General features: G+C 42.4%; 1 protein-coding gene across 2 annotated transcripts in view; it reads right to left on the bottom strand.

The window, feature by feature from the left end:
- LOC122561801 (peroxisomal succinyl-coenzyme A thioesterase-like) overlaps positions 1 to 25,496 on the bottom strand; it is a 58,129-nt gene that overhangs the window by 19,702 nt on the left and 12,931 nt on the right. For both annotated transcript variants that reach the window (XM_043713972.2, XM_087999435.1), the window contains exons 5-8: positions 23,969 to 24,159; positions 8,325 to 8,500; positions 1,334 to 1,453; positions 328 to 410 (exon numbers count right to left, since the gene is read on the bottom strand). In XM_043713972.2, the coding sequence (XP_043569907.2) occupies positions 328 to 410; positions 1,334 to 1,453; positions 8,325 to 8,500; positions 23,969 to 24,159 (570 nt within the window). The remainder of the gene's footprint in view (positions 1 to 327; positions 411 to 1,333; positions 1,454 to 8,324; positions 8,501 to 23,968; positions 24,160 to 25,496) is intronic.

Here is a 25,496-nt window from a genome sequence, read left to right as displayed (position 1 = left end):
AAATGAGTCAGAAAGGTTTTCAGAACCTTTAGTCAAAAGCCTCGTTAAAGAATCTTCCATAACAAAAGAAAGTCAATAGAATATATTTTCTGTCAAGTTCATGAGCTAACCCAATTTTTTGATTTATTATCAATTCCACAATAGTGGAGGAAATATTTACAGTCTTTTTAACAAAACCATTCACTTTCATGCACTTAATTGTAATCAGCAATTGCACCACCCTTACATTAAATGTACAGCAACCCATGAAAAGAAAACTTACTTGTTCCCACATGAAAAACAGCAGATATACATAGCATGCAATACCACAAAATTACAACAACTTACTTGTGAAAATCAGGAAATATGACCGGTTGTCCTTCCAGAAGACCTTTATAATGGCTTCCACTAATGCAGACTAAGCACTTTGGCTAAGGAAAAAAAGACAGATCGTTCTTAAAAGCTCAATGGATCTACTGCAGTAGTTGAGTGAAAAAAAACTTGGTGGTAGTGGTAAAATTAAATTGATGGATATGAAGCTAGGTAACAGAATACCAATGTTTTGCAAATAATCATTACAAAGACCAAAACACTAATTGCATATGACAAAAAAAAACACACCAGCTCAGAAATTTACTCTGAGATCGTCCACCAAAAGTTTAGCTTTTTCCTGCACAAATGCAAGACTTGCTGAATACACCTCCACTACAAAACAGTATTCCATGGTTCTCAAGTTAGTTTGAACCTACACGTAAATAAATACTGTGATGGAGCATTTATGGGTAATCAATTGTCATTTTGACTTGCTACTGTAATTTTTCTTTCACAAGCTTCCTTTAGTAATCAGATGATTCAAAAAATATATCTTTCAGTTACTCTGTAGGTACTGAACTATTACAGACAACACACAATGGGTAGATCCAAATCCAGTTAAGATCTCAAAGTAGTATTTTTTAAAAAATTCATCTCTAATCGTTCAGAGGGTAGCTGAGAGTCAACTACATTGGAGTCACATTAAGATGACAGACTTCTTTCCCAAAAGAACATTAGTGAACCGAATGTGTTTTTGCAAAAATTGGTAGAAGTTACAGGGTTGCCATTAGACGAGCCTTTTATTCCAGATATTTTTCTGATTGATTTCAAATTTCACGTTCTGCCATGACGTATCTTGAATCCATGCTTCCAGAACATCAACCTGCTGTTCTGGATTACTAGTCGAGTGATGATACCGCTATGCCACCACCTCACCAAGATAAATGAGGCAGATATAGTATCATATTCTTCTATCAAGCCTTATTTATATAAGAAATGTCATATTCTTCAATTAAATATGTTGCAGAGCTGGTCAACTTACATGAATATTTGGGATCTCCGTTGCCATTAGGAGTGCAAGTGTGAATCCAAGTGAGAGTCCCAAAATGGCAACATTGCCTTTTGAAACCTTTGCATGGTTATTAAGAATGTTGAAGGCCTCCTGTGAATCAGTAAGTACAATGCTATATAACCTTTGTGATTTAACAGAAGCATTGATATGAATCTGACAATAGTAAACACAAACACTTAAACTGCCTTTTCAGCATTCCCAAACATCTGTTAGCCTGAGCCTAAGCCTCACTTGGTCCCATTTCCTGGGTCAGGATAATTTACAGATATTTTCTACTGAATCTTTAGAGATATTACAACATACCTCTGGAGCAGTTGGGTCTTGACATCAAGCCTGGCTTACAGGCAGGGTCATTACCACTGCAATACAAGAGTGCTTTCAGGGTCATCTACATGGTGAGGCACTTGGGTCTTTCACAGCACCACTTGAATGCTTACCTAGAGCATTCAAAGAAAGGGAAATATTGTAGTGCCTTCCTGACATTTTCTTTTTACAAATAGTCCAACATTTTGAATTTGACAATTACTTAGATATTTGGAGAGCAAATTGATCAAATAATTATCATCCATCTACACACTCCCAAATCTGATACATTACAAACAACAGGAAATAGAATACAAGACCACTGTTATTTGTGTTCCATTCTAACAGACAGTTAATGTGTTGGCAGCTGTGGTGTACAGCCACAGACCTATAACAGAAAGGACCTGAAAGTAGACTTTTCCTTGCTTTCCCAACTTTAGGCATTACCACAGAGGAAATTCAAGGTACAAAGTCGCAAACTTGAGAACAGTGAAAATAAATGAGATGTAGCATAATAAATCATCTCGAACTGTTAACATTACAAACTAAGCAATTCCAAATTCTAGTCATCAAGAATTACGTGCTGCTCCCTGATAATACTAACATGCCCCCAAACACACACAACTCATTATAGCTGCACGTAGTTAAAATGGGACAGTCAATATACCTTGTACCACCTTCAGTACAGATACATATACACATTTAAAGTGCATTTTAATGGTGCTTTCATTCTAACAGTTTTAAAAACCTCCATTTTCACTTTAGCAGTTACTGTGTATGCTCAATCTTAAAAGCAAATCGATACTTTGCTGCTTCCCCACCTGCCCACCTCTCCTGTTTGCCACCACTGTCCCAAATCTCCTATTTACCATGTCCTAGTCTGACCCTACCACCAGTCATTGATCTTTTCCAAACCCTCACCATCGTGCTTGCCAACCCTCTTCCTGAACCCTTCCTATGAAGGGAGAGAGATGGAGGAGGAGGAGGAAGGAGACAGAGGGCCAGAAACTGCATGGTCAGGAAACAAAGCAGGAACGTTGGAAGGAGCGAAGGAGTAGCAGGGTTGGAACAGTGAATGGGTGGGGAAAGTTTTAAGAACTAGAGATCATCATACTGCCCATGCCCTTTTATTCTTCAATTACAATGATTCAGTTAGTTAAATTGTTAATCTCACTATCAACACCCAGGCAAAGAAGTGACAAAGGTAGTTGCAGTCTGTTACCATCAAGACTGAAGAGAAAAACATTTTTTGGACTTTAATGAAATACATTCCAAAGCAACTGAAACTAACAGGCATGAAGAATATGAGCAAAGTCTGATCCATACCAGCAACCCCTGAAAGCGATTCATTTCTTGTGTGCGTGACATTCTAAGACAGTATTTACTGCCCAACCCTAGATCTCCTTGAGAAGGTGATCAGCTTGCCTTCTTGAACCACCACAATTCATTTGATATAGGTAAAAAAACAATGTCATTAGGGAGGGAGTTCCAGGATGTTGACCCAGTAACACTGAAGGAATGTCAATATATTTCCAAATCTGGATGGTAAATGGCTGAGAGAGGGAATTTTTCAATGGTGGCGCTCCCATGTATCTGGTACCTTTGTCCTAGATGGTAGTTATCATGATTTGGAAGGTATTGTCTAAAGAGCCTTGGTGAATTTCTGCAGTCCATTGTGCTGCTGCTTTCGAACATCTGTGATGGAGGAAGTCAATGTTTATTGATATAATGCCATCAAGCTGGTTGCTTTGCCCTGGATGGTTTCAAGTTTCATAAGTGTTGTTTGTCCTGCACCTGTCCAGGAAAATTGGGGGTATGTCATCATAGTCCTGAACTGTGCCTTGTCGATGGTGGACAAGCTTTGGGCATTCAGGTAGTGATCAAAGTTTGGGTGAAGATTTGTAGCTCAGGTGCTCGATGTTGTGGTTCTGTTCGCCGAGCTGGAAATTTTTGTTGCAAACGTTTCATCCCCTGTCTAGGTGACCTCCTCAGTGCTTGGGAGCCTCCTGTGAAGCGCTTCTGTGGTGTTTCCTCTGGCATTTATAGTGGCCTGTCCCTGCCGCTTCCGGTTGTCAGTTTCAGCTGTCCGCTGTAGTGGCCGGTATATTGGGTCCAGGTCGATGTGTTCGTTGATGGAGTTTGTGGATGAGTGCCATGATTCTAGGAATTCCCTGGCTGTTTTTTGTTTGGCTTGCCCTATAATGGTAGTGTTGTCCCAGTCAAATTCATGTTGCTTGTCGTCTGCGTATGTGGCTAATAAGAATTCAACTGGGACAACACTACCATTATAGGGCAAGTGAAACAAAGAACAGCCAGGGAATTCCTAGAAGCATGGCACTCATCCACAAACTCCATCAACAAACACATCGACCTGGACCCAATATACTGGCCACTACAGCGGACAGCTGAAACTGACAACCAGAAGCGGCAGGGACAGGCCACTATAAATGCCGGAGGAAACACCACAGAAGCGCTTCACAGGAGGCTCCCAAGCACTGAGGAGGTCATCTAGACAGGGGACAAAACGTTTGCAACAAAAATTTCCAGCTCGACGAACAGAACCACAACATTCAGGTTGAGTTACACCTACACGATATCTAACCTCAGACCTACTCTTGTATGGCTATTCCAGTTTGGTTTCTTTTCAATGATAATATTCAGGATGTTGATAGTGGGGGATTCAGGAGAAAGTGAGGACTGCAGATTCTGAAGATTAGAGTCGAAAAGTGTGGTGTGAGGAAAGCATAGCATCCGAGGAGCAGGAGAGTTGATGTTTCAAGCATGAGCTCTTCATCAAGGATTCAGTTGTAATAGCATTGTTCCTTGATATTCAATGTTTAGTTTCTCTTTTGTTGGAGACTGAGATAGTATGGCATTTATGTCACACGAATGTTCCTTGCCCTAGTCAGCCAAAGCCTGGATAATGTCTGGGTCTTGCACTGCTAATGGTGATGAACATTACACATTCATCAGTGAACAATCCCAACGTAACGTTATGATGGAGCGATTGTCATTGATGAAATAGTTGAAAATGCCCTGGTGCCGAGATGATGCATGGTAGACAACAGAGGCTCAAAACATCCAATGCCCTAGAAGAATACAGAAAGTGCAGTGGTTTGCTTTTAAAAACAGATTAGGACAGTTGAGGGGGGACAAAAAAGAAAACACGAGAGGGTAACATTAAAGGAAACCCAAAGGCATTTTATAAATATATTAGGGGCAAAAGAATAACCAGGAAATGAGTAGGGCCCATTAGGAACCAAAGTGGCAATGTCTGTGTGGAGTTGGAAGACATACCTAAGGTTTTAAATGAGTACTTTGCAACTATAATCATCCCAAATCTTCCAGGGTATAGTGTTGACTCCCCTTCTGAGTCCCGATGTCCATGCTACGCACCGACCCCAACCCCTCACCACCACACCCCTCCCCCCTCACCTACATTAATTTTCAAATTCTCTCTGGCCACAGAAGGGGTGCCAAAGGACTGGAGGATGGCTAATAAAGGTATCATTATTCAAGAATGGTCGTCGGGATAAATCAATGTACATTTGTAGTAGGGAAATTATTGCAAAGAATTCTGAGGGACAGAATTAATCTCTACTTGGCAAGATGAGAATTAAGCAAAGATAGTCTGTGCAACTTTGCCAAATGGAGATCACATCTAAAAATTCATTAAGTTGTTAGATGTGATGACTCGGTGCATGAATGAGTGTAGTACACTCTGACAAGGCCGTGCATGGTAGACTAATTAAAAAGCTAAGAACCCACAGGATCCAGGGTAATTTGGCAAATTGGATCAAAGATTGGGTTAGTGACAGAGTCATAGAGATGTACAGCATGGAAATAGACCCTTCGGTCCAACCTGTCCACGCCGACCAGATATCCCAACCCAATCTAGTCCCACCTGCCAGCACCCGGCCCATACCCCTCCAAACCTTTCCCATTCATATACCCATTCAAATGCCTCTTAAATGTTGCAATTGTACCAGCATCCACCACTTCCTCTGGAAGCTCATTCCATACACCTACCACCCTCTGCGTGAAAAAGTTGCCCATTAGATCTCTTTTATATCTTTCCCCTCTCACCCTAAACCTATGCCCTCTAGTTCTGGACTCCCCCAACCCAGAGAAAAGACTTTGCCTATTTACCCTATCCATGCCCCTCATAATTTTGTAAACCTCTATACGATCACCCCTCAGTCTCCGACATTCCAGGGAAAACAGCCCCAGCCTGTTCAGCCTCTCCCCATAGCTCAAATCCTCCAAACCTGGCAACATCTTTGTAAATTTTTTCTGAACCCTTTCAAGTTTCACAACATCTTTCCAATAGGAAGGAGACCAGAATTGTATGCAATATTCCAACAGTGGCCTAACCAATGTCCTGTCCAGCCACAACATGACCTCCCAACTCCTGTACTCAATACTCTGACCAATAAAGGAAAGCATACCAAACGCCTTCTTCACTACCCTATCTACCTGCACTCCAAGGTCTCTTTGTTCAGCAACACTCCCGAGGACCTTACCATTAAGTGTATTAGTCCTGCTAAGATTTGCTTTCACAAAATGCAGCACCTCACATTTATCTGAATTAAACATCATCTGCCACTTCTCAGCCCATTGTCCCATCTGGTCAAGATCCTGTTGTAATCTGAGGTAACCTTCTTCGCTGTCCACTACACCTTCAATTTGGTGTGATCTGCAAACTTATAACTGTATCTCTTATGCTCACATCCAAATCATTTTTGTAAATGACAAAAAGTAGAGGACCTAGCACCGATCCTTGTGGCATTCCACTGGTCACAGGCCTCCAGTCTGAAAAACAACCCTCCACCACCACCCTCTGTCTTCTATCTTTCAGCCAGTTCTGTATCCAAATGGCTAGTTCTCCCTGTATTCCGTGAGATCTAACCTTGCTAATCAGTCTGCCATGGGGAACCTTGTCAAATGCCTTACTGAATGCCATATAGATCACATCTACCGCTCTACCCACATCAATCCTCTTTGTTACTTCTTCAAAAAACTCAATCAAGTTTGTGAGACATAATTTCCCACTCTCAAAGCCATGTTGACTATCCCTAATCAGTCTTTGCCTTTCCAAATGCATGTACATCCTGTCCCTCGGGATTCCCTCCAACAACTTGTCAGGCTCACTGATCTATAGTTCCCTGGCTTGTCCTTACCACCCTTCTTAAATAGTGGCACCACGTTAGCCAATCTCCAGTCTTCTGGCACCTCACCTGTGACTATCGATGATGCAAATATCTCAGCAAGAGGCCCAGTAATCACTTCTCTCACTTCCCACAGAGTTCTCGGGTACACCTGATCAGGTCCTGGGGATTTATCCACCTTTACGGTGATGGCTAAAGTGTTTCTGTGTCTGGCATCCCGCTGGGCACGGGCTTCCATTGGGTTCAATGCGAGGTCCCTTGCTATTTGCATACATTAATGAACAAGACAATAAAAATGGAGGTATGATCAGTAAGTGTTAAATTGAAATGAAAACTGGTAGAGTGGTAAAGAGTGAGGAGGAACGCCTTAGACTACAGGATGATATAGGTGGGCTAGTCAGGTGGTCCAAATGGTGACAACTAAAATTTAATTCTGAAAACTGAGGGGTGATGGGGGGTTTGGGGGGAATTAACAAAGGTGAAACATTTGGGGAATTTGGGAAAAATACACATTGAATTGTCGGATCTTCAGAAGTACAGAGAATTAGAGGGACCTTTGTATGCATTTCACAGATCCACGAAGGCAATAGAACAGGCAGGTAATGTGGTAAGGCGGCTTATGGGATACTTGTCTTTACTAGTCAAGGCACTGAATACAACTACAAGGAGATTATGATGGAGCTGTATATCATATTAGTTATATCACTACTGGAGTTGTCACACCATAGGAAGGATGTAATTGTACTAGAGAGGATGCAGAAGAGATTCACCAGGATGTCGCCTGAGCTAGAGCAATTCAACTGTGAAGAGAAACTAGACAGACTGACTTATTTTCTTTAGAGCAGAGAATGCTGAGTGGGTATTTGATTGAAGTACACAAAGTTTTGAGGGGACATAGACATCTTGGTTAGGGAGAAACCTTTCCCCTTAGAGAGAGATCAGTAACCAAATGATACAGTTTTAAGATAAAAAGCATGAGATTTAAAGGGGATGTGAGGAAAATACTTTAGCCAGAGGTGTGGATATCTGGAACTCACTGTCTGAAAAAGTGATAGAAGCAGGAACGCCCAAGACGTTTAAGAAATATTTAGATGAACACTTGAAATGCCATCATATACAAGGCTATGGGTTAATGCTGGAAAATGGGATTAGAATAAATGAATGTTTGATGAACACCACAGACACAACAGGCTGTAAGGCCATTTTTCCTGCTTTAAAAACTCTGAACTTTCACAAAGGCACCTGAGACAGCACCTTCTGAATCCACAACCTGGAAGAAAAAGATACATGGGAACATAACCACTTGCAACCACTCCCATGAATTTAGTGATTGGTGACATAATACATGTCACAATCAACCAAATTTAACATTGCTTTGGCATATTTGTATCTTTGGTACTGATGTGCTCCTTATAATATTCCACTGTAATAAATATATCAACTACCATATTTGTAAATCCAAAATAGTATCTTATGAAAATATTCATTACCTTGAAGTAAGAGAGGTTTGGGTCAAATGTTTGCAATGACCGTGGGACATTCTTATGTCCCAAGTAAGCCAAAGCGAAGGTTGCAAATCCTCGTGATGCAAGAAGAGCTGCACGGTATTCAACAAGACCTCCACCACCACCCCACATGTCTAAAATGGCAGGAAATGGTCCAGGTCCTAAAAAAGAAAGCAGTAAGACTAGTTCTAAACAATAAGTCCAAAGAACTGTAAATGCTGGAAATCAGAAACAAAAACAGAAATTGCTGGAAAATCTTAGAAGATCTGGCAGCATCTATGGGGAGAAAGTAGAGTTAATGTGTACTCCAAGAATAAATCTAAACTGCAGATAACAATTTGCTGCAAATCCTATATGACATTGTGCACTGCAGATCAATAATATGCATATCAAAAGGACTATTTAGAGCAGCTTTAGATGGTCCCAAATAGAAAGAATACACATTTTATATTGCACATTGCACAGCTGCAGTATAACCTAAAGCACTTCTGAAGTGTAGTTATTGCTAAGACATATAAAATCTGGGATCCAATTTGGGTGGATGAATAAATGCTGGGAGCACAGTGATGAGCATTTTTGTTTTAATTTCTTTATCTTTTTTAGAAATAAGAAACAATTCAAGTAACTTTGTTCAAGTAACTCTTCAGATATTCTAATTACCTTGGTAATGTTTCAGAGCAGCATTCCCAAAAGCAATAGGGGGCTTTGCTAATTTGGTCATTCCCAGAAATATGTGCATTATATTTCTTTTCATAAAATTTGGACAATATCTTAAATAAAATGTACTCTTTTCTTCTTTATAATATTCTCAAATGTAATTAACCTTCTAAAAACCATTGCTATGCTGTGTGATACCCAGCCAGTTTCAATTTGTTTAAAATTTCCACTGTTAACAACAATGAAATAATCTCATTAGTCTAGAGAAATAAGATTCTGCTAAAATGATCTACAATTCCCAGTATAGTTTGAGCATTCCTTTTGATGACCAAATTCTGCAGCTTTGAAACATAGCCATTTCAACACTTTGATAAATTAAATCTCTTGGTCAAAGGCTTTGGAGATATTTAAGGCAAAGTTCACCATTGTATATTAAACAAGATAACAGATTTAAGTCAAAGTAATTCTGCACTCTTGAATATACAACATCCTCTCAAAGCAATATTAGTGCTGTTTCTTGCGGCTCATGATACAACTATATATTTTTCCCAATAATATAGGGGCTTCTTTAGTAATGTGCATTGATATAGCACCTTTAATATAGCAAAGCATCCCAAAAAATTCATAGGAGCATTAAGAAGCAAATTTGACACATGAACTAAGGACAAAATGCTTAAAGAAGTAGTTTTTAAAAGGAACAGCACAAAGAAAACAAGTAGAAGGAAGGAGATGTTTATGGAGAGAATATCAGGACTTGTATCAAGGTAACTGAAAGCATTAGTGCCAACGGTACAACAATTAATTGGGATGCACAAGAGAGCGCATATTTAGAGCAGCTCAGATAACTTTGGAAGACTACAAAGCTGGAGGATAGTAAAAGAGGAGATTTGAAAACAAGGATAAGAAATTGTCCTGCAGTCAATGGCAATCAGCAAACAAGGATGCTTGTTGAATGGGACTTAGAACATAGAAAAATACAGCGCAGTACAGGTCCTTTGGCCCTCGATGTTGCGCCGATCCAAGCCCACCTAACCTACACTAGCCCACTATCCTCCATATGCCTATCCAATGCCCGTTTAAATACCCATAAAGAGGGAGAGTTCACCACTGCTACTGGCAGGGCATTCCATGAACTCACGACTTGCTGAGTAAAGAATCTACCCCTAACATCTGAGCTATACCTACCACCCCTTAATTTAAAGCTATGCCCCCTCGTAATAGCTGACTTGATATGAGTTAGAACACAAGTAATAGTGTTGTAGTTTGTGGAGGGTTGAAGATGGGACACTAGCCAGCACTGCTTTAAAATACTCAAAGTATAAAGGTAATAAAGACTGGGGTTTTTGCAACAGATGACCTGAGGCAGGGGTACAGTCAGGCAGTAGGGTGTGGAGAGAAATGAATACAGTGATGCTGTGAATATATGAACAGAAGGGTTTACAACTGAATGCTATTCTCAAGAACTTAAAGGTGCTGGTGTTGGACTACGGTGGACAAAAGTTAAAAATCACATGACACCAGGTTATAGTCCAACAGCTTTATTTGGAAGCACTAGCTTCTGGAGTGCCACTCCATCACGTGATTGTGGAGAATAAGATCATGATCACAGAATTTATAGCCAAAGGAGTCCAGTGTCATGGAGATGTGATACATTAAACAATCTTAGATTAAATCTTTCATATTTTAGAATGGGATATGCTTATTTCTGTTCTTTGATATGTAAATACCAGAACTTTTCTTGAAATACGTTCAAGATAGCTTAGCTTTTCGAACGAAGTCTGTCTGTGTCCCAACGTCGAGTCAGACTGAGAAGCCCTCTGCATAGTTTTACATAATTTTACAAAGATTCATGCAGTTTTTGAGCAAAATAAAGTGTAATTCTGCAAAAGCAAATTCACCACATAAACTTATATGTGCGCGTGTGTGTGAGACAGAGACAGACAGCGAGACAGATAGCGAGACAGAGAGCGAGCGAGCGAGCAGTGAGCTCACCTGTAGTGTCACATTGACCCAAGGTCCCGGTTGAGGCCATTCCCATGGGTACACAACTTTGCTACCAGCTTCTGCTTAGCCACTCTGGGTTGTTGCTTGTCCCAAAGTCCGCTCTGGAGGATGGTCTTCCAAAAGGTCCAAGGCCAAATGTCCTGGACCGCTGAAGGATTCCCCGACTGGGAGGGAACACTCCTGCCTGGTGATTGTTGCACTGTGTCTACTACTCCATTTTTGTAGCGTCTGCTCAGTCTTGCAAATATACCATGCCTGAGGGCGTCCTTGCCTGCAGCATATATGAAATAGGCCACGTTGGCGAAGTCACACGAGTATGCATGGTGTACATAGTGAGAGGTGTCCCCACGTATAATGGTGATATCCGTGTCGATACTCTGACACGCCTTGCAGCGGCTGCCAATGAAGGCACCTTGAAACCCATTGTACAGGGGACCCCCAGCTTCTGTCGCGACACAACAGATTTCTCACAGAAAAACAGCACCCATGGACCAGCCGAACCGGGAACATTCCTCGTCACAATGTACATGTCAGCACTCTCCACCAGCATCCCCCACGATGACGGTATCGGGGCAACAGCCTCAGTACCCAATACCAACAACTGCGAATCTCCGAGCACCATGCTACAACTCATCCGCTACATCCTTGACCAAGACGTTTTCACCTTTGACAACCAGTTCTTCATCCAGATATACGGAAATGCCATGGAGACCACCTTTGCACCCAATATGCCACCATTTTCATGCACAAGTTTGACCAAGACTTCTTTTCTGAACAGGTCCTCCAACCAACACTATACTTTAGATATATTGATGACATTTTCTTCCTCACGACACATGGCAAGGAGTCCCTGAAACAATTACAGTGATATCAACAAGTTTCATCCCACCATCAGACTTACCATGGACTACACTTTAGTATCTGTCTCATTCTTGGACACATGCATCTCCATTAAGGATAGGCACCTCAATACAGCGCAAACTCATGGATAACCTCACGAGGCTACACTTCTCTAGCTTCCATCCAAAACATATTAAGCAGCCAAATATTCAGAAGATTGTCTGGACTCAAACTTTTTCTGATTTTAAAAGGTAAATACAAAGTATTGCATCCCGGATGCAATTCAATTGGTCAAACTACATGACGTTAAGGAACACACAATTTATTCATACACTATAGTTAAAACACAAAAAAAGAAAAATACAAGCCCTCCACGCGCACACACACACACACACACACACACACAATCTGTTTTGATGAGGAAGAACGTGGCAAACACTTGAAAGTGCTTAAGGATGCCCTCATAAGAACGGGGTACGATGCTCAACTCATTAACCGCCAGTTCCAACATGCCACAGCGAGAAACTGTAATGACCTCCTCAGGAGACAGACACTGGCTGCAACAGACTGGGTACACTTCATTGTATAGTACTTCCTGGGAGCCAAGCAACTACATCATGTTCTTCGCAGCCTTCAACACATTATCCATGAGAATGAGCACCACGCCAAGACCTTCCTCATGCATCAACTATTTGTCTTTAAACAACCACCAAACCTCAAACAGATCATTGGGCATTTTCCTGTGAACAGTCTTCAGGACAACAATACTGTACAACCCTGTCAGGGCAGCCACTACCAGACGTGTTCAGAGTATCGATACGAGTAACACCATTATTTATGGGGACACCTCTCACCATGTATGTGATGAGTACTCATGTGACTTGGCCAACATGGTCTATCTTATACACTGCAGGCAAGGATCCCCTGAGACATGGTACATTGGCGAGACCAAGCAGATGCTACAACAAATTAATGGTCACCGCACAATAATCACCAGGCAGGAGTATTCTCTCCCAACCGGGAACACTTCAGTGGTCCAGGACATTTGGCTTTGAGTGACCATCCTCCAAGGTGGACTGCAGGACAAGTAACAACGCAGAGTGGCTGAGCAGAATGTGATAGCAAAATTTGGCTCCATAGGAATGGCCTCAACCGGGACCTTGGGTTCACATCACACTACAGGGGACCCCACTGCACCACACACGTGCAGATCCTCTCTCATACACAGGCTCTCTCTCAAATACACATGCATACACCCCCCCCCCCCCCGAAACTCTTATCCACACGTGCACCATCTTACAGGCACATACCCAATTACACTCTCAATACACATAACCAAGCTTACACCCACATACGATCATGTGTATTCACACCCACACACATGTGCACATTTACTCTGTTGCTCAAACTTATGCATGCATAAGTTTATGTGGCGAATTTGCTTTTGCAGAATTACATTTTATTTTGCTCAAGAACTGCATGAATCTTTGTAAAATTATGTAAAACTAGGCAAAGGGCTTGTCAGTCTGACTCAACATTATAACACAGACAGACTTCACACACATTGTTCGAAAAGCTAAGCTATCTTGAGAATGTATTTTTAAAAAAGTTCTGGTATTTACATATCAAAGAACAGAAACCAGAATATCCTATTGTAAAATATGAAAGATTTAATCTAAAATTGTTAATGTATCACATCTCCATGACACTGGATTCCTTTGGCTATAAATTCTGTGATCATGATCTTATTCTCCATAACCATCGGATGAAGGAGTGGCACTCCAAAAGCTAGTGCTTCCAAATAAACCTGGTGTTGTGTGATTTTTTAATATTCTCAAGAACACAAGTGATAGAAACTGGAGTAGATCTTAAGGTTTGTCAATCTTCCTATGCCATTAATACAATCATGGCTAATCTCAGGTCAGAGTATTGCTTGCCTACTTGCTCCCTTGATTCCTCAGAATAGGAAACCTTCCATCCAACATTAACTATGTATTCAACAATGAAGCATCTATAGCTCTCCAGGGTAGAAGATACTAAAGATTCACAAACATTTCAGTAAACAAAAAATCCTCATGAGTCATAAACCACTTTTTCACGAGACTTGGTTGTGTTTTAGATTCTCCAATCAATGAGAACAATCTCTCAGTATCTCCATGGATCCACTTTAAAATTTGTGTTTCAGAGATCATCTCTCATTCTTCTAAAGTCCAAAGAAAGTAGACTCAAATTTATTCAATGTGTCATCCCAGAGACCAATTTAATGAACCTTCATTATACCGCTTCCAAAGCAAAATATCTTTTTATTAAATGCGAACACCAAATCTGCGTAAGTATTCCCAGGAGTGATCTCACCTATACCCTGTACAACTATAGCATGACATTTTTATTCGTATACCCCAGTCTTCTTTTAATAAAGGCCAACACACCATATTGTTTGATTTATCTACATGCAAACTTTTTGCATTCCTTGTAAAAGCACTCAAATCCCTACAAACATCAATATTTACAAGCTTCACATCTTCCAAAAATATTCTTATTTTCTATTTAGAAACACTCCTGGACTGGAGGAGATAGCATCTGAGGGAAGTCCATTTTCCTGAATTTATTTGCCTTTGTTAAGGGTTCAAAGTTTGTGAGAAGATTTGTAGCTCGGGTGCTCGTTGCTGTGGTTTTGTTCGCCGAGCTGGAAGTTTTTGTTCCAAACGTTTCGTCCCCTGTCTAGGTGACCTTCTCAGTGCTTGGGAGCCTTTTGTGAAGCGCTTCTGTGGTGTTTCCTCCAGCATTTATAGTGGCCTGTCCCTGCCGCTTCCGGTTGTCAGTTTCAGCTGTCTGCTGTAGTGGCCGGTATATTGGGTCCAGGTCGATGTGTTCGTTGATGGAGTTTGTGGATGAGTGCCATGCTTCTAGGAATTCCCTGGCTGTTCTTTGTTTGGCTTGCCCGATAATGGTAGTGTTGTCCCAGTCAAATTCATGTTGCTTGTCGTCTGCGTGTGTGGCTACTAGGGATAGCTGGTCGTGTCGTTTCGTGGCTAGTTGATGTTCGTGGATGCGGATCGTTAGCGGTCTTCCTGTTTGTCCTATATAGTGTTTTGTGCAGTCCTTGCATGCGATTTTGTACACTACATTAGTTTTGCTCATGCTGGGTATCGGGTCCTTCGTTCTGGTGAGTTGTTGTCTGAGTGTGGCTGTTGGTTTGTGTGCTGTTATGAGTCCTAGTGGTCGCAGTAGTCTGGCTGTCATTTCAGAGATGTTCTTAATGTATGGTAGTGTGGCTAGTCCTTTGGGTTGCGGCATGTCCTCGTTCCGTTGTCTTTCCCTTAGGCATCTGTTGATGAAATTGCGAGGATATCCGTTTTTGGCGAATACCTTGTATAGGTGTTCCTCTTCCTCTTTTTGCAGTTCTGGTGTGCTGCAGTGTGTTGTGGCCCTTGATGCAACTAGGATAAACAACACACTGAGGAACCTACAAAAACAAACGGACATATAACCAGGTCTGACCTACAAAGAATGAAACCTGAAAGCACCAATACCCCCAGATTCTATGGACTACCTAAAGTGCACAAACCAGACATCCCACTCAGGCCCATAGTATCACTACCAGGGACACCATCACACAAACTGGCTAAAGAACTACAGCAGAAACTGAAACACCTGATCAGCGGATCCAGACACTCTTATACAATCAACACAGGAATTCTTGGACATCAGAAATATACACACAGACAAGGAAGAAACCATGGTCTCATTTGACGTAACGGCACTGTTCACCTCTATTGACAAAGCCCTAGCCAGAGAAACAATAGCCAACCTGCTGAACAGACATAAACAGACAACACGACGTTGAACCCATCAACAAAGACGGCATACTTAAACTACTGGACTTGTGCCTCACAACACACTTCACATTCAACAACCAGATATACGAACAAATCAACGGAACACCCATGGGCTCACCGATCTCGGGACTCATAGCAGAAGCAGTAATGCAAAGGTTAGAACAAACAAACAGTCTTACCACAAATTCAACCCAAACTCTGGGTCAGATACGTTGATGACACCTTTGTAATCATTAAAAAAACACGGAAATAGAGAAAACACACCGGATCATCAACTCCACGCTCACAGGAATCCGATTCACGAGAGAGGAAGAAAAGGACAACCAACTCCCATTCCTAGACGTGAGGGTACAGAGAACACCAAACGGAGAATTCACCACTAAGGTACACAGGAAAGCCACACACACAGGCCAAGTCCTGAACTATGAAAGCAACCACCCCAATACACACAAACGAAGTTGCATCAAGACACTATTCAAAAGGGCCACAACACACTGCAGCACACCAGAACTGCAAAAAGAGGAAGAGAAACACCTATACAAGGTATTCGCAAAAAACGGATATCCTCGCAATTTCATCAACATATGCCTAAGGGAAAGACAACGGACCGAGGACATGCCGTAACCCAAAGGACTAGCCACACTACCATATATCAAGAACATCTCTGAAATGACAGCCAGACTACTGCAACCACTAGGACTCATAACAGCACACAAACCAACAGCCACACTCAGACAACAACTCACCAGAACGAAGGACCCGATACCCAGCATGAGCAAAACTAATGTAGTGTACAAAATCGCATGCAAGGACTGCACAAAACACTATATAGGACAAACAGGAAGACCGCTAATGATCCGCATCCACGAACATCAACTAGCCACGAAACGACACGACCAGCTATCCCTAGTAGCCACACACGCAGACGACAAGCAACATGAATTTGACTGGGACAACACTACCATTATAGGGCAAGCCAAACAAAGAACAGCCAGGGAATTCCTAGAATCATGGCACTCATCCACAAACTCCATCAACGAACACATCGACCTGGACCCAATATACCAGCCACTACAGCAGACAGCTGAAACTGACAACCGGAAGCGGCAGGGACAGGCCACTATAAATGCCGGAGGAAACACCACAGAAGCGCTTCACAAGAGGTTCCCGAGCACTGAGGAGGTCACCTAGACAGGGGACGAAACGTTTGCAACAAAAACTTGTTAAGGGTGCGTTTATGACATTTTGCTATCTCAGAACAGTTGATGATCAGTAGTTAAATAACATATTCTTTTGTTAAGTATTTCAATAGTTAAAGATATGCCAATTCTCTTTTTTGTTACTATTTTAACTGTGGTACATGAATAAAGTGTGTTTTGCTCAAAGCCTAGTAGATTGCCCAATCAAATCACATCTGCATCACAACGCCGCACACTTGCCTTTCATTAAAAGTTAGGGTCTATGCTATCTCCTTAATCTATTTTGAGGGGGTTCAGTCTGGTCCATAACATTTGGAAGTCTTTATCATACCTTCTCAAATGCTTTCTTCCTTTGATATTCCAACCAACATTTAAAAACTCAAACTTGGTACATCCAATTATTGCATTCTGACTTACTTTGCATTTATTCTTTTTAACATCAAGGTACTGGTCTTTTTACTTTTAACCTCAGTTGTTTGATATTTTTCTTTGGTTTATGTAAATATTTCAAGTATTTTAATACCACTGGGATCTGCCTTATTGTCTCAATACGATCACAGAAAAGGATAATCAATACTGAGTCAGAGATGTACAGCACGGAAACAGACTCTTCGGTCGAACTCATCCATGCAGACAGGCATCCTAACCTAATCTAATCCCATTTGCCAGCACTTGGCCCATAACCCTTAAAACCCTTCCTATTCATATACCCACCCAGATGCCTTTTGAATGCTGTAATTGTACCAGCCTCCACCATTTCCTCTGGCAGCTCATTTCATACATGCACCACCCTCTGCATGAACAAGGTGCCCCTTAGTTCCTTTTAAATCTTTTCCCTCTCACCCTAAACCTATGCCCTTCAGTTCTGGACTTCCTGACCCCAGGGAAAAGACTTTGTCTATTTATCCTATCCATGCCCCTCATGATTTTATAAACCTCGAGAAGGTCATCCCTCAGTCTCCAACACTCCAGAGAAAACAGCCCCAGCCTACTCAACCTCTCCCTATAGCTCAAATCCTCCAACCCTGGTAACATCCTTGCAAATCTTTTCTGAACTCTTTCAGGTTTCACAGCATCCTTCCAATAGGAGGGAGACCAGAATTGCATGCAATATTGCAAAAATGGCCTAACCAATGGCCTGTACAACTGCAACATGATCTCCCAATTCCTCTACTCAGTGCTCTGACCAATTGAAGAAAGCATATCAGACGCCTTCTTCATGACCCTAACTACCTAGAACTGTACTTTTAAGGGACTATGAACCTGCATTCCGAGGTCTCTTTGTTCAGCAATACTCCCCATGACCATACCATTAAGGCTTGCTCTGATTTCCTTTTCCAAATTCCAGATTAGGTTAGGATGCCTGTCTGCATGGATGAGTTCGACCGAAGAGTCTGTTCCTTGCATTTATCAAAATTAAACTTCATTTGCCACTCCTCAGCCCATTGGCCCATCTGATCAAGATATTGTATTCAGAGGTAATCTTCTTCGCTGTCCACTATACCTCCAATTTTAGTGTCATTGCAAACTTACTAATTATACCCCCTGTGTCCAAATCCAAATCATTTATACAAATGACAAGAAGTATTTGACCTAGCTGCAATCCTTGTGCCACATCACTGGTCACAGGCCTCCAGTCTGTAAAGCAACCCTCCATCATCTACCTTCGAGCCAATTCTGTATCTAAATTGCTAGTTCTCCCTGCATTCCGTGAGATCTAACCTTGCAAAACAATCTCCCATGAGAAACCTTGTCAAACGTCTTACTGAAGTCCATACGGATCACATCTATTCTGGATAGGAGCAAGATTAACAGGAAAGCCGTTATAGGGCCTTTAACTTTCCAAATATTGACTGGAAATACTATAGTTCGAGTACTTTTGATGAGTCAGTTTTTGTCCAATGCCTGCAGAATGGTTTCCTGACACAGTATGTAGATAAGCCAACAAGGGGTGAGGCCACATTGGATTTGGTTCTGGGTAATGAACCGAGCCAGGTGTTAGATTTGGAGGTAGGTGACCACTTTGGTGACAATGACCACAATTCAGTTATGTTTACATTAGCAATGGAAAGAGATAAGTATACAACGCAGGGCAAGACTTATTGCTGGGGGAAAGGCAACTATGACGCGATTAGGCAAGATTTAGGGTGCATAGGATGGGGAAGGAAACTGCAGGGGATGGGCATAATTGAAATGTGGAGTTTATTCAAGGAACAGCTACTGTATGTCCTTGATAAGTATGTACCTGTCAGGCAGGGAGGAAATAGACAATTGAGGGAGCTGTGGTTTACTAAAGAAGTTGAATCTTTTACCAAGAGGAAGAAGGAGGTTAATGTTAGGGTGAGACGTGAAGGTTCAGTTAGGGCACTTGAGAGTTGCCAGTTAGCCAGGAAAGAACTATACAGAGAGAGCTAAGAAGAGCCAGGAGGGGACATGAGAAGTTGTGGAAGGAATCAAGGAAAACCCTAAAGCTTTCTATAGGTATATCAGGAATAAAAGAATGACTGGAGAAATAGTAGGGCCAATCAAGAATAGTAGAGGGAGGTTGTGCGGGGAATCAAAGGAGATGGGGAAGCGCTAAATAAATATTTTTTGTCAGCATTCACGCCGGTAAAAGACAAATGTTGTCAAGGAGAATACTGAGATACAGATACTAGACCAGACCGGATTGAGGTTCACAAGGAGGTGATATTAGTAAATCTGGAAAGTGTGAAAATAGCCAAGTCCCCTGGGCCGGATGGGATTTGTCCCAGGATTCTCTGGGAAGCCAGAGAGGAGAGCGCAGTGTCTTTGGCTTTGATCTTTATGTCATCATTGTCTACAGGAATAGTGCCAAAACACTGGAGGATAGCAAATGTTGTCCCCTTGTTCAAAAAGGGGAGTAGAAACAACCCTGGTAATTATAGACCAGTGAGCCTTACTTCAGTTGTGGGTAAAGTGTTGGAAAAGGTTATAAGAGATAGGATTTGTAATCATCTAGAGAGGAATAAGTTGATTAGGGATAGTCAACGTGGTTTTGTAAGGGATAGGTCATGCCTCACGAACCTTATTGGGTTCTCTGAGAAGGTGACCAAACAGCTGGATGAGGGTAAAGTGGTTGATGTGGTGCATATGGATTTTAGTAAGCATTTAGTAAGGTTCCCCATGGTAGGCCATTGCACAAAATACAGAGCTGGAAATGTGTTGCTGGAAAAGCGCAGCAGGTCAGGCAGCATCCAGGGAACAGGAGAATCGACGTTTCGGGCATAAGCCCTTCTTCAGGAATGGGGAAATTTTGTCCAGCAGGCTAAGATAAAAGGTAGGGAGGAGGGACTTGGGAGAGGGGCGTCGGAAATGTGATAGGTGGAAAGAGGTCAAGGTGAGGGTGATAGGTCAGACTGGGGTGGGGGCGGAGAGGTCGGGAAGAAGATCTCAGGTTAGGAAGGCGGTGCTGAATTTGATGGATTTGACTGAGACAGTGTGGGGGGAGGGGAAATGAGGAAACTGGTGAAATCCGAGTTTATCCCTTGTGGTTGGAGGGTTCCTAGGCGGAAGATGAGGCGTTCTTCCTCCAACCGTCGTTTTGTTGTGGTCTGACGATGGAGGAGTCCAAAGACCTGCATATCCTTGGTGGAGTGGGAGGGGGAATTGAAATGTTGAGCTACAGGGTGGTTGGGTTGGTTGGTCCGGGTGTCCCAGAGGTGTTCTCTGAAACGCTCCACAAGTAGCCGGCCTGTCTCCCCAATATAGAGGAGGCCACATCGGGTGCAGAGGATGCAATAGATGATATGTGTGGAGGTGCAGGTGAATCTGTGGCGGATATGGAAGTTTCCTTTGGGGCCTTGGAGGGAGGTGAGGGGGGAGGTGTGGGCGCAAGTCTTGCACCTCCTGCGGTTGCAGGGGAAGGTGCCGGGAGTGGAGGTTGGGTCGGTGGGGGGGTGTGGATCTGACGAGGGAGTCACGGAGGGAGTGGTCTTTACGGAATGCTGATAGGGGAGGGGAGGGAAATATATCCTTGGTGGTGGGGTCCGTTTGGAGGTAGCGAAAATGACGGCGGATGATGCGCTGTACATGGAGATTGGTGGGGTGGTAGGTGAGGACCAGTGGGGTTCTGTCCTGGTGGCGGTTGGAGGGGCGGGGTTCAAGGGCGGAGGAGCGGGAAGTGGAAGAGATGCGGTGGAGGGCATCGTCGACCACGTCGGGGGGGAAATTGCGGTCCTTGAAGAAGGAGGCCATCTGGGTTGTGCGTTTTTGGAACTGGTCCTCCTGGGAGCAGATGCGGCGGAGTTGAAGGAATTGGGAGAATACAGAGGCATGGGATTGAGGGTGATTTAGTGGTTTGGATCAGAAATTGACTAGCTGAAAGAAGTCAGAGGATGGTGGTTGACGGGAAATGTACATCCTGGAGCTCAGTTACTAGTGGTGTACCACAAGGATCTGTTTTGGGGCCACTGCTGCTTCTCATTTTTATAAGAGAGTGTAGAAGGATGAGTTAGTAAGTTTGCAGAGGACACCAAGGTCAGTGGAGTTATGGATAGTGAAGGATGTTGTAGGTTACACAGGGACATAGATAAGCTGCAGAGCTGGGCTGAGAAGTGGCAAATGGAGTTTTAAAAGTGAGAGGTAATTCACTTTGAAAGGAGCAATAGGAATAAAGAGCACTGGGCAAATGGTACAATTCTTAGTAGTGTGGATGAGCAGAGAGATCTGTGTCCATGTCCATAGATCCCTGAAAGTTGCCACCCATGTTGATTGGGTTGTTAAGGCAGCATACAATATGTTAGCTTTTATTAGTAGAGGGATTGAGTTTCGGAACCACGAGGTAATGCTGCAGCTGTACAAAACTCTGGTGCGGCTGCACTTGAAGGATTGTGTACAGTGCTGGTCACTGCATTACAGGAAGGACATAAAAGCTTTGGAAAGGGTTCAAAGGGGATTTAAGAGAATGTTGCCTGGTATGGAAGGAAGTTCTTATGAGGAAAGGCTGAGGGACTTGAGGCTGTTTTTGTTAGAGAGAAGAAGGTTGAGTGGTGATTTAATTGAGACATATAAGATAATCAGAAGGTTGGATAAATCGGACAGTGAGAGCCTTTTTCCTCGGATGGTGATGGCTAGCATGAGGGGACACAGCTTTAAATTGAGGGGTGATAGATATAGGACAGATGTCAGAGGTAGTTTCTTTACTCAGTAGTAGGGGCATGGAACGCCCTGCCTGCAGCAGTTGTAGATTCGCCAACTTCAAGGGCATTTAAATGGTCATTGGATAAACATATGGATGAAAATGGATTAGTGTAGGATAAATAGGTAAAAGTGAGGAAAGCAGATGCTGGAAACCAGGGTTTAGATTAGAGTGCTGGAAAAGCACAGCAGATCAGGCAGCATCCGAGGAGCAGGAAAAATCGACATTTCGGGCAAAAGCCCTTCATCAGGAATGAAGGGCTTTTGTTGCAAGTCGATTTTCCTGCACCTAGGATAAACAGGCTTCAGATTGGTTCCACAGGTTGGCACAACATCGAGGGCCGAAGGCCTGTACCACTCGGTTATGTTCTACAGCTCTACCCTCATCAATCCTCTTTTTTATTTCTTTAAAAAATTCAATCAAGTTTTTCAAAGTGGACCACTTCCATCAAAACTGCCTCTGCAGCATCCTCAAAATCCATTTCTGCCAACATGACCATAAAAAAAATACTTTTAAGTCCTAGAGGCAATCTTCCTACAAGGCTAATAGTGTTGCGCAGTTCAATATCATGCTGTCTGGGGATCTATCCACTGGTAAACTGAAACATGCAAATATTTCAAGTTGTAACTGTGTGCTACATTGATCTATGCCAATGCAAAGCGCAGGTCATAGGTCATGACGCCAGGAGACACTTCACTGAGCAAAGAACCGACATTAAAGAGAAAAGGAGAAAGCTAAAGCTAATTGTCCTGAACAGTGACTACACCTTTCCTTGCACCCACCGTGGGCGAATCTGCCAGTCATGGATAGGACTGTTTAGCAACCGGCAGATCTGCAACCGATAAATTCCTAAAATATCTGCCTAAGGTGAAATGCCTGGAGGGAGAGTTTTCGTACGTACATTAATGACACCAGTACAATCTCTCAATTCTTCCATAATTGCTAAACAATCAGGTTGCTTGTCTGACACTGGGTGAGCAGAAATGTCTCCCTTTTAAGCAAGGGGAAGGCTGAGGCTGTGGTTTTTGGTTCTTCTACCAGATCCACTTCCTTCCTACAGACCCCATTCCACTTCCTGGTAGCAATCTGTAATTCAGCCTGTCAGACTAGTATCACATTTGATCCTGAGAGGAGTTTCAGTCTTTTTTTAATTACTAAAACTGCCTACAGCTACCTACCTACTTTGCCTGATGCCTTTGTTATCTTGTGAGTTGACTATACCAATAGTCTGGGATGGTCCTCCCACTATCCTGCAACCTATATATTTTCCAAAACACAGCTTCTGGTATTTCACTTCACACCAAGCCCTTTTCCACCATCAACCCTGTGCTCCCCAACTTTAACTGGAATCCAGTCTTAATTTTAAAATTCTCATTTATTAAGTCCCTCCATGGCTGCACCTTCCCTTTCTCTGTTATCTTTTCCAACATTGCAACCCTCTGGTGTCTGCCTTCCTCTCATTCCTCATGAACATCCTAAATTTAACCATTCTACCATCGGTGGTCACTCCTTCATATGCCATGCCCTTAATACTGGATTCCTCTCCCTATATCTCTCTGTCTCGCTTCCCTCCTTGAAGACATTTAAAACTTGTATCACTGACAATCTTTTGGTCATTTGACTTTATATTTTTAATATGACTCAGTATCATACTTTGCAAGTTAAATCCATTAGTCACCAGATGTAGATAACCTGGTGAAGGGCTTTTGGCCGAAACATTGATTTTCCTGCTCCTTGGATCCTGCCTGTCCTGCTGTGCTTTTGCAGCACCACCCGAATCTTGATTCAAATCTCCAGCACCTGCAGTACCCACATCTGCCCAGATATGGATAACCAACTGAGAAAGGATTGAGATGAAGTAGCGAAGGCATGCTGGGTACAAACAAAGATAAATCATGAAACATTACCATTTTGCAACATGGTTTCCATTACCTGGAGGAAAGAACATTGTTCCAATTACAGGTTCCTCATTGAGCTCTATCCGAGTAACGCCTGGCGCCATATAAAAACGCTCTAATACAACTGATGCCAATACTGCCCGTTTGTCAAAATTCATGGAAATCCATCCATCATACACAGAAATGGTTATCAAATAAGGAACTGTCACATCCTTCTTCCTCAGTCTGAAAGGAAAATTGACACATGCAGCAATTCTAACTTGCAGCTAAAAGTCAAAATAGAATGAAAAAATGTGATTCCATATGGCTTCTTAACATTATTACATTCTGCAATGATCAGATTCACTTACTTCAACCAGTCAAGCATTTCTTCATGTAATAACACACCACTTTATTTATGGGTCATTTTACTTGATTTAAAAGTAAGTTTCTAATTTTGGCCTTGACATCTCTTTTTTCACTCAAATTATTATTAATGCTTGACTGTCTGTTCCAAAAGCTTGGCTTTACCCCACATTATTTCAGGTTGTTCTCAAACGAAATTGCCAATGGACCTGCTATCGTTCTGATCCCTGTGTTGAAATTCATCTTCCCTGCATTGAAATCAATCTGAATGTTCTCGCAAAGTTGTAACCAGTAGTCATGGATGCACCTCCCAGCAATCTGATGAGCCTTAGTCCGAGCACCTCTTAGGATATTCAGAGTCTTCGTTCTCAGATCTAGAATCCCTACAGTGTGAAAACAAGCCCTTTGACCCAACAAGTCAATACCAACCCTCTGAAAAGTATCCCACCTAAACCCATTCCCCATTACTCTACATTTTATCCCTTACTAAATGCACATAACCTACACATCCCTCAAAACAATGGCAATTTAGCATGGCCAATTCACCTAACCTGCACATCTTTGGATTGTGGGAGGAAATCGGATCACCAGCAGGGAGCCCACTCAGACACGGAGAATATGCAAACTTAATACAGACAGTCACCAGTGGCTGGAATCGAACCCTGGTCCCTGGTGCTGTGAGGCAGCAGCGCTAACCACTGAGCCACCATGCCACCCCCTTGAGTTCATTGTGTTCTCAAAGATCCAATAAATTAATTTTAGATCACTAAGACAAACCAACAAATTGCTTACTGCTTGTAAATTGAGCAAAGATAGCTTTTCAATAATTTAAATGTCTTACTGTCTCAGACTCTATTCAACTTGCAGGAACACAGAATAAAAACACTAAATTTAAAGTTGTTTGCACTCCACCTTTGATCCTTTCTTTAAAAAAAAATTGTCCAAAATCCACAAACCATGCTAATACAGAACCTTTATCTCTCATATCACTACTTAAATCCAACCTAGACCGATGAAAGTCTCCAGTCTGTTGACTGCCTGGAAAAAAAGAGAGTTTAAGCTGACTCAGTCATGAGAGTGGGGGTGGGCCCATAACACAATGTACAGCAAGTCCACTTGAGTAAGACGACATGTCAAAATATATTATAATTGTCCAAAGGGGACATGGTAGGGGCAGCAACTGAAGTATGATATTTAGGTTTGATAGAGCAAGCTTC

This window comes from Chiloscyllium plagiosum, unplaced genomic scaffold, assembly GCF_037043375.1.
Source record: "Chiloscyllium plagiosum isolate Xiang-an unplaced genomic scaffold, Cpla_swu_hap1 HiC_scaffold_23, whole genome shotgun sequence".
In the NCBI taxonomy this organism is placed as follows: domain Eukaryota; kingdom Metazoa; phylum Chordata; class Chondrichthyes; order Orectolobiformes; family Hemiscylliidae; genus Chiloscyllium; species Chiloscyllium plagiosum.
Note: the sequence above shows the minus strand (reverse complement) of the source record. Positions and strands in the feature narration are given on the sequence as shown.